The 17,541-nt window shown below is 50.5% G+C and overlaps 5 protein-coding genes across 10 annotated transcripts in view; 1 reads left to right on the forward strand and 4 right to left on the reverse strand.

Annotated features, from left to right (window-relative positions):
- Window positions 1–297: 297 nt before the first annotated feature.
- On the reverse strand, window positions 298–2,530 carry psmb4 (proteasome 20S subunit beta 4). The gene is made up of 8 exons (XM_086171556.1): window positions 2,372–2,530; window positions 1,622–1,748; window positions 1,442–1,521; window positions 1,219–1,365; window positions 1,035–1,116; window positions 805–921; window positions 593–681; window positions 298–414 (listed from the first exon to the last, which is right to left on the reverse strand). The coding sequence occupies exons 1-8, from the start codon at window positions 2,491–2,493 to the stop codon at window positions 402–404; spliced, it is 777 nt and encodes a 258-aa protein (XP_086027682.1). The 5' UTR covers window positions 2,494–2,530; the 3' UTR covers window positions 298–401.
- Window positions 2,531–3,707: 1,177 nt separating this feature from the next.
- LOC147219553 (saxitoxin and tetrodotoxin-binding protein 2-like) lies at window positions 3,708–6,105 on the reverse strand. Its single transcript, XM_086171559.1, has 6 exons — window positions 5,849–6,105; window positions 5,634–5,776; window positions 4,598–4,689; window positions 4,262–4,390; window positions 3,976–4,092; window positions 3,708–3,842 (listed from the first exon to the last, which is right to left on the reverse strand). The coding sequence occupies exons 1-6, from the start codon at window positions 5,966–5,968 to the stop codon at window positions 3,796–3,798; spliced, it is 648 nt and encodes a 215-aa protein (XP_086027685.1). The 5' UTR covers window positions 5,969–6,105; the 3' UTR covers window positions 3,708–3,795.
- Window positions 6,106–8,059: 1,954 nt separating this feature from the next.
- On the reverse strand, window positions 8,060–12,892 carry LOC147219554 (uncharacterized). Of its 2 annotated transcripts, XM_086171555.1 has the most exons (9): window positions 10,652–10,683; window positions 10,397–10,463; window positions 10,196–10,234; window positions 9,239–10,122; window positions 8,851–8,987; window positions 8,663–8,727; window positions 8,413–8,577; window positions 8,202–8,303; window positions 8,060–8,130 (listed from the first exon to the last, which is right to left on the reverse strand). In XM_086171555.1, exons 4-9 carry the CDS (start codon window positions 9,560–9,562, stop codon window positions 8,087–8,089), a joined length of 837 nt encoding a protein of 278 aa, XP_086027681.1. In that variant the 5' UTR covers window positions 9,563–10,122; window positions 10,196–10,234; window positions 10,397–10,463; window positions 10,652–10,683; the 3' UTR covers window positions 8,060–8,086. The 2 variants fall into 2 exon arrangements, with proteins under 2 accessions (XP_086027681.1, XP_086027680.1); XM_086171554.1 differs by adding an exon at window positions 12,778–12,892 and having other exon boundaries at window positions 10,196–11,215.
- A 96-nt stretch (window positions 12,893–12,988) lies between these two features.
- LOC147219555 (uncharacterized) lies at window positions 12,989–14,836 on the forward strand. 2 transcript variants are annotated; one of them, XM_086171557.1, is made up of 2 exons: window positions 12,989–13,205; window positions 14,021–14,836. In XM_086171557.1, the coding sequence occupies exons 1-2, from the start codon at window positions 12,989–12,991 to the stop codon at window positions 14,554–14,556; spliced, it is 753 nt and encodes a 250-aa protein (XP_086027683.1). In that variant the 3' UTR covers window positions 14,557–14,836. The 2 variants fall into 2 exon arrangements, with proteins under 2 accessions (XP_086027683.1, XP_086027684.1); XM_086171558.1 differs by having other exon boundaries at window positions 12,989–13,187.
- Window positions 14,837–16,567: 1,731 nt separating this feature from the next.
- LOC147219556 (semaphorin-6D-like) overlaps window positions 16,568–17,541 on the reverse strand; it is a 26,193-nt gene continuing 25,219 nt past the window's right edge. For all 4 annotated transcript variants that reach the window (XM_086171527.1, XM_086171524.1, XM_086171526.1 and 1 more), the window contains one exon: window positions 16,568–17,541. This exon is cut by the window's right edge and continues 551 nt beyond it. In XM_086171527.1, the coding sequence (XP_086027653.1) occupies window positions 17,127–17,541 (415 nt within the window). In that variant the 3' untranslated portion in view covers window positions 16,568–17,126.

A 17,541-nucleotide genomic window follows, 5' to 3' on the forward strand; every position in this document is an offset into this window, starting at 1 on the left:
CCATTCGTCGAGGGGAATTATTTTTTAAAAGGGCATTATTTTGATTGGACGCATTTTCCTGGTCTGCCCAGTGACAAAATAGACGTCTTAATTCTGCCTAGAAACAGACCGCAGCGCAGGGGATCGGAGAATAGAGCTGATTTGAAGGAAATCTGAATGAGATGGAAAAATATTCAAATTACTTCTACATAAATTATTACTTCAGCCGTGAATCAAAGCTGTTAACATTCAAACCTTAAACTTCTGCTCATTTTTCAACAAATGTGATTTTCACTACAGGGACCACATCACACACCGTGAGTTTTTAACATTTATTGTTCATTTTACAAAAAGTGACATTGGACATCCGAAAGAGAAGGGAGAAGAGACACGACGGGGCAATGCAAGTGTCTCCTTTGCGTTCACTCGAAGCCGCTGTTGACAAACAGGACAAACAGGCGATTGTTAGCACAGCACGGTTTCCGCAATATTTCAGAGATCCACTTTCAAGCCGAGTTTCTGTCTGTCATTCTCATTTCAGACCGATCGGGACCAGGTCCCACGCGGTTCTGGATCCCGGGCTCGGGACCAGGACGGGGCTCTCTGAACCTACCTGACCATGTGAGCAATGTCCCAGTTGGTTTCAGACGACAGAGGACCGATGATCTCCACGCCGTCCTTTGTTACTATGGCGATCTCGTGCTGGTAAAAACAGTTTGGACAAAGCCGTTACTGACAGAAGTGCTGGCAGCGATCGGACAGTTGAAAGCGGTTTTCTGGCATGTTCTCCAGGACTTTCCAGGCGTCCAGGAGCGACCTACTCACCCTGTTGTAGGAGCGGGCGTCCCTGTAGTACAGCACTTTGAGGCAGCGCTCCACCAGCTCCCGGGCCTCCTGCTGGGTCACCTCCACCTTGTTCTCTAGCACCTCCCGCATCAGAGGCTACACACACCGAACCCCGAGTTTCAGATTTTCACTAGTTCATTTTTAAATGCTGACAAAAACAGGTCACCCCCCCCCCCCCCCCCCCCCACAACACAGGGCCGAAGGCTCACCTGGGCCAGGTACGCCCCGAAGCCCGTGGCCACGGTGGGAGCCTCATAGGCCACGCCCAGTTTGTCCACGTAGCCCAGGAAACTGCACGGTTACAGGACAGGAGGTGGTTTTCACAAACAGGTACGAATGAAAACGAGACGGGAGTGTTCCCGGACAAGCCGGGTTGCCGTGGTGACCCCCGACCTTTCTCCGTTGTAGAAGCCCCCGATGACCACGGTGTTCCACAGCGGGTTCATCTTGCTGCGGCGGTTGTACATGACACGGGTGAGCCAGGAGTGCACGGCCTTGGGGCTGTAGCTGTGCCCGTCACCCAGCAGCTCCTCGTCAATCCTGGGCACACACCAGGAAGCTTAGCATCCCTGAACACACATACACACTGCTGCATCCCACCGGAGGGTTCACTTACACCATCTGCTCGATAACCTGTTTGAGGTACTGGTAGTCGGCGTAGTCCCCCGACGCCCCCAGAATGGTGCTGCTGTTCACCTGCAACACCGAACACACATGTTCCAACCTGGAGACGCCTCAGACACCCTCAGGTGTGTGTGTGTGTGTGTGTGTGTGTGTGTGTGTGTGCACGCCCCACCTTCATGAGACGTGAGATGTTCCTGAATCGGGCCAGGGAGCCGTAAGAGCCCAGCATGTCTGCAGCAATGACCACGCCACCGGTGAACTTCACGCCGAGGACAGACGTCCCAGTGACCATGGGGTTCCTGCGGAGTGGAGGGAAATGAACATTATCGGAACTTGAAGATTGCAAGTGTTCACAGCAGCGTAGGACTCTGGAGCGGTCAGGGACCATAACAGAAGCGGACGTTCCCGACGTCTTCCGGTATTCCCACGGCTCACTTCCGTCGACACTGTTTGGAAATTCCCGAGAACAATAAACGCGGTTTTGTTTTCAATTGTGAATCTATGGAATGTGCAGTTCAACACCTAGTCTATCGCCACATTCTAATTCAAAGTATATGAAATATAAGAGTTAAATAACATCTTGGTTACGGAGAGAGGTGGAGCCTCTGCCGGTGTTTGGCTAAAGGACTAGCTCTTGTCATAACAAACCAAAACTACATTGTAAAGTGATGTATTAAAATGAAAAACGACGCGTTAAGTTGTGTTAAACGGGGGTTAGAATGGGACAAGAACTCAAAGATTAAATCCGGACTGTGAGCTTTGAGCGGGGGGAGACGAAAGGTTAGCTTAGCCACGGTTAGCTACCGCGTCTCCATGATGATGCAGCACAGCGGAGCATCACGAACCGAAAGCGGCTTGGTGGCGTCCGCCTCGGACAGCCCGGAGGAAGGCGTTCCGGGTTCTGGCGGTGCGGGAGACTCACAGTGTGTGTCTGACGGGGCCGCATGACACGTCCGGGCCACCGCAGCTCCCCGGGAACGAGTAAAACTGCCCGGGCTTTGGTCCGTTCTCCCAGAAATTTAGCTTCAATCCGCTCGTCTCCATGTTGAATACTCACCGGAAGTGACGACATGGTCTCTATCCGATTAGTCGTAGGAACCAAAGGGGCAATGACTCTTTACCGCCCCCTACTGGCCGGGAGGAGGTGCTGCAGTTCTTCAAAAACAAAAGAAATGCAAACATGTCCCCCAAATTAAGATAAGATAAGATTATAAGACTTATTAACCCCCCCTAGGGAAAATTCGCTTGTCACAACGGCGTAACAATAGCAATACATATGAATATAAACATCAAAAAAAGATGCCATTTAAAGGACAAAGACACCACCAAGGATAAAAAAAGATAACAGAACGAAGGCACAGCATGTGTCAGTGAGCAAGGTGTTGAGGTTTTGGTAGCATAGATGCATCTCCGGCCGCTCGGAGTCGTGTGCCGTCCAGACTGCTGTTGTACAGTCTGATGGCCGTGCGTTCAGTTCTGAGTGGGACGAGCCATCAGCCACAGATCTTGGCGCAGGGGTGAGAAGGATTATCCAGGATAGCTGCCGGTTTGTCCTTCACCCTCCACACTGCTTCTGATTCGAGATGGTCCAGGTTCAGCCCCACCGCCGAGCGGGCTTGTTGAGCCCGTTGACCTCAGCGGTCCAGCCACCGCCCCATCAACACACTATACCCAAGAGGAGCGCGCTGGCTACCATAGACCGGTAGAAGGTGTGGAGGAGCCACAGACGTCAAGCCACCTCGGTCTCCTCAGGAAGAACATCCTGCTGTGAGCCTTCCTGTAGAGGGCGTCAGTGTTGTGTGACCGGTCCAGTTTATTGTTCATGTTTGAAAATGACTTTAAATTATCCATTAAATATCCTTGAACATGATGGAAAGACCAAAAAAAACAAAAAATATCTTATTTATGAGTGATAAACCATTGTTGTCAGTAGCTGTCGATGCCAGAATTGTCCGTTCATGCTTTTTAAGTTCAACAACAACAAAGTTTGTATTTTAACTTCACTCTTCAGAAGAAGAGAGGGACACCACTTATCCAAGACACATTTTATAGATTTCAAAAAAGATAAATAAATTCTGTCCACCTGATAGACACTGAATGTGAACACACACACATAGTCTTGTGTGTGTGTGTGTGTGTGTGTGTGTGTGTGATGTTTTCATCTTGGTTTTCTTGGACTCAGCAGACGGAGATGAGACGGCCCTTCTTTGACAGACAATCATCCTTTTTCATGTTTCCAAATAAAAACAAGCAGAGACTTCAAGCTGAAATGAAGCTTTATTTTCATTCACTGAAGTTTTGATGGACCACGAGTTCTTCAAGGAATCTCCAGGACCTCGGGGACCTTCAGGTCTCAGCCGCGGCTTCGGGGGAAGATTTCTTGTGACAAAAATCTGTCAAAAAAAAAAAAAAATCAAGGTTGAGCCAAAGACGTCATCCTTTACCTTAACTTCACCGAAGTCAGCTTAGCTTAGTTCAGCTTAGCATAGCTTAGCTTAGCTCAACTCTCTCCTGGTGTCCTCTCACCTGCATCATTGTAGCTGAAGCCCACCTCGAAGGGGAAACCCAGGCACGGGATGAGCTGCTGAAACTGCTCCTCTGCAGCTTTCACCTGGTTAGCATCAAGATGCTGACCATCCCTGACTGTCTCACACACACACACACACACACACACACACACACACACACACACACACACAGACAATTGTCAACAACATAACGATATCAACAGGCTGTCAAAAAAGAGGTGTGTGCGTGTGTTTGGGTGTGTATATATGTGTGTGTGTGTGTGTGTGTGTGTGTGTGTGCTTACCATAGGTCAGCAGGTAATCTCCCAGTCCATCTCCATGGTAGAACATCAGCAGACAGTCCGGGCACGTGACATAGAACCTTAAGAAGCTTGTGATGTTGAAGGGAGTCACCACACCATTCTTGACCTCCTCTGATGTACACACACCCACACACACACACACACACACACACACACACAACAACAACAACAACATGAACACAGTTAGAGTTCTAATCATTACTACTGCTACCGCTATTTTTACTATTGCTATTACTTCTACTACTGTTGCTGTGTGTGTGTGTGTGTGTGTGCGTGTGTGTGCGTGTGTGTGTGTGTGTGTGTGTGTGTGTGTGAGACCTGCAGACAGGATGTTGAAGTTGTGTGTGCCGTCAGGGTCCAGGTCGGCAGGTTTGCTGCTGTTCAGGGTGATGGCGTTGCAGGTCTTGTCTCTGACAGGAGCCAAACACACAGTGGTACACAGTACTACACCGTACCTGAGTACTACACCCACAAATACTGCACTACATTATAAGATACTGTACTACACTGTGAGATGCTGTGCTGACAAGGAAGATCAAGAGGACAAAGGCAGAGCAGAGGACAAAGTGGTGGAGGAGTTGAGAAAGGGTCTGGGTGGTCAGGGAGAGCTTCCAGATGATTGGACAACTACAGCTAGTGTTATCAGGAGACAGGTAGAAGAGTACGTGGTGTGTCATCTGGAAGGAAAGTAGATAAGGAGACTTGGTGGTGGAATGAGGAAGTGCAGGAGTGTATACAGAGAAAGAGGTTAGCAAAGAAGAAGTGGGATACTGAGAGGACTGAAGAGAACTGGGAGATACGTAAGGTAAAGATAGAGGTGGCAAAGGCAAAACAAAGGGCGTATGATGACTTGTATGCTCGGTTGGATTGTAAAGAGGGTGAGAATGATCTATACAGGTCGGCGAAACAGAGAGATAAAGATGGAAAGCATGTCCAACAGGTCCCGGTGATTAAGGACAGAGAGGGAAATGTTTGCAGATGACATGTAGAAACTCTGTGCACGATCTTTGGTCATCTACAGAGGAGGGATAGTGGATATATTGGATGCTGGAAGTTGGTTGGTGTGAGTGCGGAGGATCCAGAGAATCGGGTTAGATGCAAAAAGTTGATTGGCTGGGGAGATCCCTGAAAGGAAAAGAAGGAGATGAAGAAGAAGCCTCAGATACTGTCCTACACGGTGAGATATTGTACTACAGCCTCAGCGATTTGGTGAAGCTGAGTTTCACTTGGCTCAGTGAGGATATGGTGCCGCATGCTTTGCTAGGTTTATGCTGTTCCATAATGAGTATTACGTGTTTCTAAATGCAATGCTAAGCTACGCTGTGCAGTGAAAAGTCACGTGATGCTGACTGACAGGAACATGTTCCTCTCGAGGTACATGACGGTTCCATCGTCCACGAGCCTCAGCTCCACGTGGGAGCTGGAGACGTTGGAGAGCAGGTCCACGGGTGTTTTGCCATCGAAGACCGAGCGGACCAGAACCCAGTCTCCGAAGATCTGCGGGGACCAGGAGACGGACGGTCAGATCCTCGGCCGTTCCGACGGACCGGGTTCCACGGGGGAACTCACCAGGTCCATGTGCTTGTTGAGCAGCTGGGGAATTGGGTGCGCGCAGCCGCCTGGTGGCGACGTGGTGGACACGCAGGTGGCGGCCAGCAGAAGCAGCACCAGGCTCTTCATCGGGACCATCTCGCTTCCCGCTCCGGACGGACGGCAAACGGCGAGGGAGAGGCGCGCCAGCTTTTAGCCGCCCCTGCTAGCACCGCCCCTCGCTGCCCCTCCAACCGCCCACTCCTGCCGCCCCGTCGGCGCTTCCCTTCTGCTCCGTGTCCCCGGGGCCGATGAACTCCGTCTCGAACTTTGTCCAAGTGACAGGGCAGAAAAACAGCATTCGGGATCCGATCCCATGTTTTCCCCGTGTCGGACTCCGGACACACAACCACGGTTTCCGCTACGTTCTAATCTTGGTCTTCTAAACTTGTTCGGTTCATGTGAAACATTGATTTCGACCGGGCTCCGGCCATCCGGGGCCGAGTTGACAAACAAAAGCAAAGAGGGGACCACGGCCGGGAACCCCTCTGACCTCAGAGAGGCCTGCCTTCTGGTGCTTCCACATCAGATGCTAGGATGCTAACGGTGCGGGGGCAGCCACCGCCCCGCCTGGTGGCACTCGGACTCTTTGCGGTGTGTTTGTTTCAGGCCCCGGAGGACAAAGTCATCGTTTAGCCCCGGTTCTTCCCAGAAAACAATCTAGACAATGTTCAACTGAAGGGTCTGGCTTGAAGTTTCCCTGAACGCGGGGCGACGATTCCAATGTCAGGTGAGGTCACAGGGTTTTCTGACGCCGCGAGGGCATCGAGGTGACGGACCGAGCCGGGAGGAGGAGAAGCCGATGGAACGGAAGTCCACTCGTGTCCCACAAGGATCTACGTGGACGAACAGGAGGGGAAGGTGGGGATGAAGGAATAGTATCGACATTTGAACATCTGAAGTACTCCTTGTACTTGGAGGTCCTCTGCCATCCAACATTCCCATGGAAACGTTTTCTGTCAGAAGGTGACGTCACGTCTTTCCCTGGCCAGGACTACAGTACTTCTTCACACACTCAGGTAATTCACTTAAGAAATACCGCTGCCTCTTTACACACCCGATACTTTGGAGAAGAAATACCGGTACTTCATAGAAGTACCATTGGCTCTTCACACACCCAAGCACTTCATGGAAGAAGTACCGGTACCTCCTCAAACACCCTGGTACTTCACGGAAGAAATACTGTTGTCTTTTTACACGCCTTGGTGCAAAATAGAAGTCGTACCGGTACTTCTTAAGGTGTCTTAGTACTCCATTGAAAATACCAGTAACTCTTCAGACACCCGAGCACTTCTTCAGGCCCCTTGGTGCTTCAGAGAAGAAGCAACAATATCTTTTCACACACCCAGCTACTTCATAGAACAAGTACTGGTACTTCTTCACACACCCAGCTACTTCAAAGAACAAGTACTGGTACTTCTTCATATACCCAGCTACTTCATAGAAGAAGTACCTGTGCTACTTCAGGCTTTCTGCTACTTCATAGAAGTATCATTGGTTCCTCACACACCCACCCACCTACTTTGTAGAAGAAGTATTGGAACTTTTTCCAGATTCCCTGCCAATTCATCGAAGAAGTACCCTACCTTTGCCTCTCCATACACCAGCTACTTCTTAGAAGTACTGGTACTTCTTCACATCCCCTGGTTTTTCATGGAATCAGTACTGGTACTTCTTCACACTCCCAGCTAGGTCATAGAAGAGGTCCTTGTATGTCTTCACACACCCTGGCTCTTCTTTCCATCCCATGGTACTTCATGGAAAATGTACCGTTACCACCTCTTACCCCCTGATACTTAGCAGAAGAAATATCGGTACTTCTACAGGACCCCTGCTACTTCATAGAAGTACCATTTGCTCTTCACACACCCTAGAACATCATGGAAGGAGTACCAGTTCCTCTTCAGACACCCTGGTACTTCACAGAAGCAGCACTGGTACTTTTTAAGGCATCTTGCTACTCCATTGAAATTACCAGTACCTCTTCAGGCACCCCGGCACTTCTTTGGGCCCCTTGGTGCTTCAGAGAAGAAGTAACATAACCTTGTCACCCACCCGGCTACTTCATAGAAGTAGTACTGGTACTTCTTCAGGCGCCAGTACCGTTCCCGCCCCCCCAGTACTTCTGCAGAGGTGCTTTGTGTTCGAGTGAGCTTCATTTTTGTTAATGAAGAAAAGCAGAGCCAATGGTGTTTTGGGCATTTCAGAGTTTATTTCTTATTGGAAGTCCCGCTTGAGGATTTCTTGTCCCTCACAGTTACCTGTTAAGAGGAAGGAGCTGTCAGAGATGCCCAACCGGAGCTGGTTCTGCTGTTTGGCCCGGCAGACCTACCTTTCGCTGAGTCGCGGATGAAAGCCGGTTCCATGGCCATCCCCAGGCACTTGGCCTGGTGCTTGAAGTTCGCCACGTCGGACTCCTTCACGTCGTCTTTGGCTACAAGAACAGAGGAACGAGGTGAGCGACGGAGCTCCGCCAGTCTCTGAAACAAGGCCGGCCTCCTGGTTCTACTCGCTGTGATTTGAGAAATGACTCGTCTTCGTACCCATGAGGTAGAAGGAGCGGCTGGTGATCTCCTCTTCCATGAAGATCGGGTCCAAATTGAAGAGCTGCAGCATTTGGTTCATGTTCCTAGCCGTGGTGTTGCAGAGGAAGACAAAGCAGCCGTCGCAGCCCGGCAGCATCTGCATGGTCGTCGTGGCGTTGCCCACTGAGAACGATGGAAGAACATCACAGAAGGAACACGGGAAGGAGGAGGACGGCTGGACAGTGAGACAAGGAGGGTGTAAGGTCACCGTTGACGGTGACGACATCATCTGCAATTGTTCCTTTGTACGTGGAACTGATGCAGGTTCCGTTCCTGCAAAAAAAAAATGAAATTGAGAATCACTAGGGAACCCAAGTCCACCTCAGGAACCACCATGGCCTTGAACGTTGCGGGACTGTACCGGATCCCCCAGAAGGAGGCGGCGCCACCACTCACATCTTGCTATCCTCATGGAACAGGAGGCCGTCATCTGTCGGGGTGGAATTCAGGTGGACCATCTCCGTCACCTTCAGCAGAGCGTCGAAGACAACGTGGTCCGAGTAGCCCATGATGAACTTCATGTTCTGGAAGGACTGCACAGAAAGGGAGGTTCTCGAGGTGAGTACACTTTCATAAGCTGCCGCTCTTTATACGACACACAAAAGTACACGAGTGCTTTCACCACCAAGCGCCGGAAGGATCGAGAAGTCGGGACCATCTTTGACCCGGAGCTCCGGTTTTGTAGTTGACGAGTACGGTTCTATCACACTAAGACCCGACGTAGCCTGCTAGCTGGCTAGGGTAGGGTAGCGCGTCGCGCTAAGCTGAAAACAAACGCTTTTACCATCATGGACTTGTCGATGTGCACCGGCGCGATGGTGGTCTCGCAGTCCACATCTGCCCGAGCAGAGCTGCTCAGCAACGCACCGACGAAGAAGAGGAAGGTCCACATGGCGCCGGAGGGTCTTCTGGAATGCTGACGGAGCTGCAGAGTCTCCGGATTTATACGGCCTCGTAGGTTTTTCCACAATTGACGCAAGTCAAATTGAGTAACGGGGGAGGGCAGAGTCCAGCGCCGGCCCAGAACACACAGCGAACCGGCTGTGTACACAGCGGGACCGGACAGGACCGGCCCACATGTAGGCGGGTCCGGCGCGCCGGCGGCCATATTGGAAGGATCGCCAACCGTCGAAGCCTCGAACCGGAATACGGTCGGGGGCGGGGCTTAACCTGTCAATCATCCGTCCGATCGCGCTCTCATTCACGGACGATTTAGATCTTCCGTGAACCCGTGACCGTTTGTGGAGCGAAGACAGAACCCAGGCGGGAGGAACCACAGCAGAAGCATCAAAGTTAGGGTTCTTGTTAAAATCTCCCGGTCTTGGCAACTGGACTCGAATTTGAGAGGTTCCTTCAGGTCTGAACTGAAGAAACTTCTGGGATGAGACGCCTTCAAGTGAAGGAGCTCAAGTCCAGTTGCCAAGAATTCACCATGATGTGGACGACCTAGAACCTCCGCAACCATCCATCAGGATCACATAGATGTACTCCTGCATCTATAGGTGTCCTTCACAGAAGGGAGGGTTCTTCAGGGGTCTCCTGCCAGGGTTCTCCACGTTCTCACTGTTTGGCCAGAGATGGATGAACGAGTGACCACAGAGGTGTGCGGAAGGTGAGCTTTTATTGGTTTGGTTCTGCTGGATTCTTCACCCATCCAGGAAGCAGCACCTGAAAGACAAAGACGGAGCCGTTGGGGCATCTGAGCGTGTGCGGGGATCGGGCGCAAAGATGGCGGACGTACATGAACCCGGGGGGACATCCGGACATCATGGCGCCGCCGCTGGGAGACAGAGATGATCAATGTAACGATCCGTGATTGATAGGCGATCGGTGCGATCTACTACTGACTAGCACGGTCATTAGGCGCTTCCCTTGGGTAGCACTGATTTCACCTATGCTAAGCTAACTGTGTAGAGAGCACATAAGAAGGGGTCATAACTACTTGGTGCACACGGCGCTGCAGAATCCTCCGACGAGCTCGCAGAACGCCGCGCTTCCTGTGGCGTAGCCTGCGGAAACAGGAAGTCGACAGGGTTTTTCTTGACCCGCGCGTCCGTCTGCAGGCGCTGCGTTAGCTTGCTAGCATGCTAAACATCAGTCAGACCACACCAAAAAATAAACCGCGACTTTTGGCCGGACGTCCTCCGGGTCGGCGGACCGGGACTGGAACCGAGGCCTTGGGACGTGGCCTACTCACCGCTGAAGACCAGCAGCAGCAGCAGCCCCACCACCACTTCTAGCTTCATGGCTGCGGGTTTGATCTGGAAGCCTGCGACCGAGCGGAGGGGCCACGCCGGCCAATCAGAGGCCGCGGCGCCCGGGTCGATAAGACCGGGGGCCAAAGTATGGTAGCGCAGGAACGTCGATCAAAACAACAACCACCACCCCCACACACGCACACACACAACCGCCCACACACACACACACACAAATACGTAAAATCGGTTGTCCCTCAGGTCCAAAGGTCTCCTGGCTTCACCTTCTAGAAGACTTGGCATGTGGAAGTGTGAGAACCCACCTCATTTTCTAGAGCCTGTATTCAGGAACACAAAGCCTCAGACTTCATTGGATACTTTGAGGGGACATTCAAGATGGAGGTCGGTGGCGGTCACCGCTTGGGGGCGGAGCCTAGCCGCTCCTGTCCCCACAGAGGCGGTGAAGGAGTCGTCCTCCGGGGTGCCCATTCGGCGAGTTAGCTTAGCATGATTACCGGTAGCTTTCCTTCATCTTGAAGGTTTCCAGAGGTCCTGGCCCAGCTCCCCTGCACGTGGAGGTGTTGTGAAATGACTACAGAAGGAAAAATCATTCAAGATAACTGGCCGGTGAACAAACAGTCAGGTTTCTCCAGCGTCAGCACAATCTTCAAACATCGGCATTTCAACCATTTGTTGACTGTAAACACTGACTGTAAACACTGACTGTAAACACGCCTCTCACCAGAAGTGCCCTGCAGCCATATTTACATCTGCAACGCCCCGTAATTTGACACGGTCACGTCGGAAGGCGTCGCATGAACGAGCGACCGGATGCGGTTTTGGACGACGATGACTTAAATGAGGATATTGTGCTAAACTGACAAGCGGGAGGCAGAATTCTGTCGGCCTCACGTACAGAGGTCAGGATTAGGACTCCAGGCTTAAAGATCAGGATGCTGACAAACGGATGAGTTTCCCATACAGTTAGCGTTTCTTTAAAAAGCACATTTTATTTTGTCTCATTTAAACATTTTGAAGACTCTCCCTTCCAGTCCCTACAATAAGAAGACTAAATGTATTTAGTTCCAGGTGATATTGAGGTTTTTCCGCTTTAATTCCACTGTAAGTCGCTTTGGATAAACGCGCCTGCCAAATGACTGCATCCTATTCTTGTATTCTATTTAACATAAAAACGCTAACTTTGGCTAACTTAGATAGAATTTTGTGAGATGTAAAACTGAAAGTTACTATGAAATAAAGCCTGTTGAAATTAAAAAGAAAAAGCAGAAGCCTCACACAGGTCACCATTTGGAACAATCAGCTTCTGTCAGAAGGAACAAGAGACCCGTCCACAAGTCTGCGATTCGAAAAGGTGCAACACATTTCTGCAGCATGACTCAAGGGGTGACCTTTGACCTCCGCCTCCTACATGGAGGTGAATAAAACCCCTGTTTGGCTTCACGTCCATTGAGGGTTCCAATCCCACGGATTGCTCTGGAGGACAAATCATTTTAAGATAACAAACTGCGGCTGGAAAATATTGGGAGGACCAAATCAATCTCAGAAAATAGTGTTTCAGATCGGTCAGGGCTGCACGTGAAATGCGGATATCCGTATATTTCAATTCTAAACTGACGGAAAGTCAAACTAGTTGTTGGACAATTACGAATGGAGAGAAAAACAGGAAGTAATTCAATGGATGGGCTTACCTCCCCCCCCCTTTCTTTTTAATTTATTTGTCTATTTAATTATTTTCTTTTACTTTCTTTTTCATCTAGCATTACACTTTTCTCACAAACCGCTAATACTATGAACTTCTGATTACATACAGAACAAATGTCCTTATGTCCTTTGCTTCCTCATCCCTGGTTGTTTCATTGACATTCAGTTCTAGCTTGCCATGTTTATTTGTATATATGTATATTTGTTTGTACTATTTATGTTCAATTAAAAAAAAGTGTTGCACAGAATAACAATGGGTTATAGACATGGAGGCACGTGGATAGACCCAACCATCGGTCACCTGACATAAAAAAAAAAAAAAAAAAAAAACAAAAGTGCCAGATTTTGCAGAAAAATTGAAAACAAAAGCTTAGGAGTGGAAAAAAAAAAAAATACATGGGCTCACCTGTTTCCGGTCCTCCCGTCCGGTAGGGGGCGCCAGACCGACATCCCCACCGCGCTCCAGCACCCGCCGACTTCCGGTTGTCCCGGCCGGCAGGGGGCTCCGGACCGGAAGCCCCATCGCAGCGGAGCAGCGGCCGGCGGTCCCCCGGTAGAGGAGCAGGCAGCCCCCGAGCAGGACGACCCGGAGCGCCGCCGCGACGAGACGAAGCAGGATGTCCAAGATCGAGATGCTGCGGCTGCTGATCACCGAGCGGCTCACCGCGGCGGCGGAGGAGATCTTCGCCGTGCTCGGACGCACCATCGCCGAGTACGAGGAGGAGATCTGCCGCTCCCGGCAGGAGATCGACCGGCAGCGGCGACTGCTCGACCTCTCCCGGAAACCGCGCGTCTGCGTGCCGCCCGCCGCCTCAGGTCGGGACCCGCCGCTCGGTGTCCGCCGCTCGGTAGGCTCGGTCCTCCGCCGAGGACGCGGTTGTAGCCTGTTAGCTTAGCCGCCGCAGGACGACAACAGTCGCGGAGCCCGGGTCACGTGACGGAAGTCCGGGGTCACGTTTATTTACATTTGATCGGGTTACAATTAACTTCATTCTAATCAGAATGTAAAAGTGTTCCACCAATTTTATGTTCTTTTTAAACGATTTTGAATTATATAAAAAAATCCTAAAATTTATGGAAAAATCCAAAAACCCAAAAATACAAATTTTGAGGTCTGAGATTCCTTGTGTCATCAAGTTAAATATGTTATATTCCCCTTGCAAGTGTTTTTTCTTTTTTTTTAATTTTATTTATCTATTTATTCATTCTCTTTTACATCTAGCATTATACATTTCTCACAAACCTTTAACACTGTTCAGTGATTACATACGGAACAAATGTCCTTTGCGTCCTCGTCCCCGGTTGATCCATTGACATTTGATTCTACCTTGCCATGTTTGCTTGTACACATGTATTTCTGTTTATACTATTTATGTTCAATAAAGAAAAAAAGAAAAAACCTCATTCAAATCAATTTTTAAAAGATGAAAAAAAACAAAGGTCAAACAACGCGAAACTCTACATTTAAAAAGTTTGAAAAAGGGTTTTTGGTATTTGTCATGAAAAATGAAATATTCACACATGTTGCTGACCACATTGAATACAAGTATGTTAATTTAAATTTAAGTTCCACAATCATGAACACTACCTGCAAGCATGTCATTTTAATTATAGTATAAATGAACTTACCAACTGTCTCCCCGCCCCAGGTCTGAGCCAGCAGGCCGACTGGAGTCCGGGCCTGGACCTGGACCGGAACGACCCTCCTGAGGTGAAGGAGGAGGACGAGGAGCTGTGGCCGCAGGACGAGGCGGCGCTGTTCCAGAGTGCCGGCGCCTCGGACCGGGACCCGTCGGCCTCCTCGGCGCCGGAGCCGCCGCGGGTTCCCTCTGCGCCGGACCCGGCCGAGTCGGCGGACCCGGCGTCCGACGGCGAGGGCGCGGCGCTGTCGGAAGTGGTGGAGGCGTACATCTGCACCATCTGCGGCCGCGCCTTCGCCCAGCGCCGCCACTGGACGCAGCACCTGCAGGTGCACCGGCGGGCCGAGGCCAAGCCCGACAAGTCGTACACCTGCAACATCTGCGGCAAGCGGCTGACGCGCTTCGACGGCTACCAGAAGCACATGCGCGTGCACACCGGCGAGAAGCCGTACAGCTGCGAGGCCTGCGGACGCCGATTCAGCGACAACTCCAACTACAAGAGGCACAGCCGGACACACATGGCGGCGAAGGCGCCGCGGCGCTGAAATGTTGAGACGCTGGCAGGTTTTAGCACTCTTCTGATAACCTCGCTCTTACCAACGGACACGTCGACGGCAGGGTTTTCTAGTTCCGCCCAACTAACCCCGCTGCCTTTTGAACCCGCAGGAAATAAAGGGTTCCAGGAACCCTGTGCTTTGACCAGGACACCCCGTGGGAAATAAAGGCACGTGGAACCGATCGCCTCGATCGATCATCTCCACTCAAGCTTTTTAAAAGTTGAGATTTTCCAAAGTAGACGTGAAATAAATTATAATTGCAGAAAAAGATGGATAAAGATGGGAATTAATTCACTCTTCAAGAGGTTTTTCCATCCGGGAAAAAAAAGAAAACTAACAGTTTGAAAATTGACAGTATTTTGCTACCAAACCAACTACATTTTAGAATATAATCAAATGTATTGAGATCTATTTATAAGTTAATTCATAGCATTACTATTTAAATTATTAAATTAAGTCGTTTATTTATTGTAGAGTTCGTCTGATAATATATATTTTTTCAAACAGGCTTATGAAAGAATTTACGCCACAGACAAAAACTACAAAGATGGCTGACAGTCAGCCGTCACTGAGGAACCTGAGGGCTCAGATGATCCCTGTGCGGTTTCTTCTCAACTTAGGACCGGATGGTCCGGCAGCAGGTCCTCTGTGGACCTCCAGAGGACGCTTCTGGATGACGGAGCTTGGAATCCGAACCAGGGCCCTCGGGACCTCCAGGGGCTCCTGGTCCTGGTGATGTTCTCAGACAGGAGTCGGCCATCTTTGTAGTTTGTTAACTGGATCGTTTGTTTACAATCGGTTACAAAACAACGCTCTTCCGACCGTCGCGCAAGTGTGTGTGTGTGTGTGTGTGTGTGTGTGTGTGTGTGTGTGTGTGTGTGTGTGTGTGTGTGTGTGTGTGTGTGTGTGTGTGTGTGTGTTTGTTCGCACACGGTGTCTTACCGGGCGCGCCTTCGTCCGGTTCCCGGTGTGCGGCGGCGGCGAGGGGCGGGGCTTTATAGGGCTCTGGACCAATCAGGGGGCGGATCAGCGGTCACATGAGGCGCAGCAGCTGAACATCGTTTCCAATTTGGATTGATCAGCGTGATCGATACTTTTCATGTTTCATGTTTTCAATATTTTCGTTTTTTCATTGTATTTTCATTTTTATACGTTTTGATTTGTACAATCTTGCTCATAAATCTTGTTTCTTTTTTCATACACGATGTTTACAGTGTTCACCGTTTGTGTTTAACTTAAAAAAACGTTTAAATTGTTTTGACCTGAGTTTAGACGTTGATTCTACGTATGTATACATATATATTGGTGTTTTTTCATTTTTAAATTATATTTAAAAAGCACACACAGCATGCAGTTCCCCCCCCATCCAGCAGGTGGGGGCTTGTCTACAATCAATAATTAATAATCGGGCTGCGCCGATTGATCGGAACCGGTTGGTTTGATCGGTGTTAATTCGAAGGCGAGGAGCTCGCCGACCTTCAACTCTCTGAAGACCCGGTAACGTCAAGAACTTCAAACAAACATCAGTTAAACCAGGGGATAATATGGGATTATTTAATCCCATGGGTTTAATTATGTCATCCAGGAGGAGGAATTAAGGTATTAAATCTAACTTTCTTGTTCTCCTCATGTGGTTTTCTCCCCTTTTAATCCGCTGGACACGGGAGGTTTTTAAAGTGACTGCTCACCCTGTCCTCCAGCAGGGAGTGTAACAACTGTAATAACCACTTAATAACATGTGATAACCCTTAATAACAACTGTTATAACAGTTGATAAACGGGTAATCACACATTTAATAAGCAGATTACAGGTAATAACCGTAATCCCCACGGGTTTGTTATTTCACCGGTAAGGAATGTGTAATCCCGGGTCGCCTCCTCGTCCTCGTCCTCCTTATTGCTGCTTCAGGTTACCATGACAACGGGACGCTGTAATAAGCGTTAATTAACAGGTGAAAGGAAAGCTGTCAGAAATAACCCATCTAAAATGAATCGATACTTTTTCTTTTTTTTTTTTTATTAATGGATGTTAATTATTGCAGGTCCACATATTATAAGTTATGTATTTTATATTTCATGAAAACAGCAGGTGCTTATTACATAGTAACTAGCGCTTATTACAGAGGAACCCTTTCCGTCCCAGCCGATCAAACGTCTCATCGATCCCGATCGATCGGGACGTCACGGAGAAGCCGGGCTCTTATTTTGAAAAGGTCCTTCAAAGTGCGAGTTTTCAGGTCCGACGCGAAGAAGACGGAGGAACCAGGTTCTTCTCCTCCCGTGGACGGACGCCATCACGCCGCCTCTGCTCATCCTCATGTTTCTGTAAGAATCTCTGCTCAAGGGCTCACTTCCTGTCTCAGTCAGCTGACTTCCTGTCTGTCAGGACACTTCCTGTCTCGGGTGCCTCCCATTGGTTCATTCTGGGCGGCGTTGCACGGTCCCGCCCCTGGCCTGCCGAGCATTCCTGCAGATTGGCGGGCCCCAGAGGGGCGGAGCCAAAGGGCGCGTGGCCCCGCCCCCTCCCCGGTTGTTCCTGACGCCGGCGAACCCGGTCCTCAGTAGTCGTAGTTCCCGGCGGCGGCGGGCGGGGACGCCGCCGTGTTGGGCAGGAAGAGCGGTTTTGGCGGGAGCTGGGGCTTGAGGGAGGCGGTCCGGCGCAGCAGCGCCGCCCGCTGGGCGTGCGGCCCCTCGCTGTAGCTGTGCTGCCGCGTCAGGCATGCGCTCGCCACACGCACGCCGCCCGGCGGCCCGTTGCTGCTGCTGTTGGTGTTCATCCGGGCCAGGAAGTGTGCGTGCGGCGCCGCCCGCTGGTTGAAGCTGTGGTGGCGTGGAAGGCCGCCGCCGCCGCCGCTGCCCATCTTGATGAGCGGGTGGCGCTGGGAGTGGTTGCGCGTCACGGCGGCGGCGGCGGGCCGCTCGGAGACGGGCTGCTGCTGGAGCGGCGTGGAGGAGCAGGAGGACGAGGAGGAC

Source organism: Fistularia commersonii, chromosome 24 (genome assembly GCF_037954325.1).
Source record: "Fistularia commersonii isolate RoL2024-O1a breed Wild chromosome 24, RoL_Fcom_v1.0, whole genome shotgun sequence".
Classification (NCBI taxonomy): domain Eukaryota; kingdom Metazoa; phylum Chordata; class Actinopteri; order Syngnathiformes; family Fistulariidae; genus Fistularia; species Fistularia commersonii.

Excerpts from the sequence above, each read along its gene's own strand:
- psmb4 (XM_086171556.1), bottom strand. The coding sequence starts at position 2,493 with ATGGAGACGAGCGGATTGAAGCTAAATTTCTGGGAGAACGGACCAAAG. Across the intron at positions 1,522-1,621 it reads ACATCTCACGTCTCATGAAG|GTGAACAGCAGCACCATTCT; the intron begins GTGGGGCGTGCA and ends TCGGTGTTGCAG. Across the intron at positions 1,366-1,441 it reads CAGGTTATCGAGCAGATGGT|GATTGACGAGGAGCTGCTGG; the intron begins GTAAGTGAACCC and ends GTGTGTGCCCAG.
- LOC147219553 (XM_086171559.1), bottom strand. The coding sequence starts at position 5,968 with ATGGTCCCGATGAAGAGCCTGGTGCTGCTTCTGCTGGCCGCCACCTGC. Across the intron at positions 4,690-5,633 it reads CTCGAGAGGAACATGTTCCT|AGACAAGACCTGCAACGCCA; the intron begins GTCAGTCAGCAT and ends GGCTCCTGTCAG. Across the intron at positions 3,843-3,975 it reads CTTCAGCTACAATGATGCAG|ATTTTTGTCACAAGAAATCT; the intron begins GTGAGAGGACAC and ends TTTTTTTGACAG.
- LOC147219554 (XM_086171554.1), bottom strand. The coding sequence starts at position 9,562 with ATGGCCGCCGGCGCGCCGGACCCGCCTACATGTGGGCCGGTCCTGTCC. Across the intron at positions 8,578-8,662 it reads TGATGTCGTCACCGTCAACG|TGGGCAACGCCACGACGACC; the intron begins GTGACCTTACAC and ends CATCGTTCTCAG. Across the intron at positions 8,304-8,412 it reads CCGCTCCTTCTACCTCATGG|CCAAAGACGACGTGAAGGAG; the intron begins GTACGAAGACGA and ends CTGTTCTTGTAG.
- LOC147219555 (XM_086171557.1), top strand. The coding sequence starts at position 12,989 with ATGTCCAAGATCGAGATGCTGCGGCTGCTGATCACCGAGCGGCTCACC. Across the intron at positions 13,206-14,020 it reads AGGTCGGGACCCGCCGCTCG|GTCTGAGCCAGCAGGCCGAC; the intron begins GTGTCCGCCGCT and ends TCCCCGCCCCAG.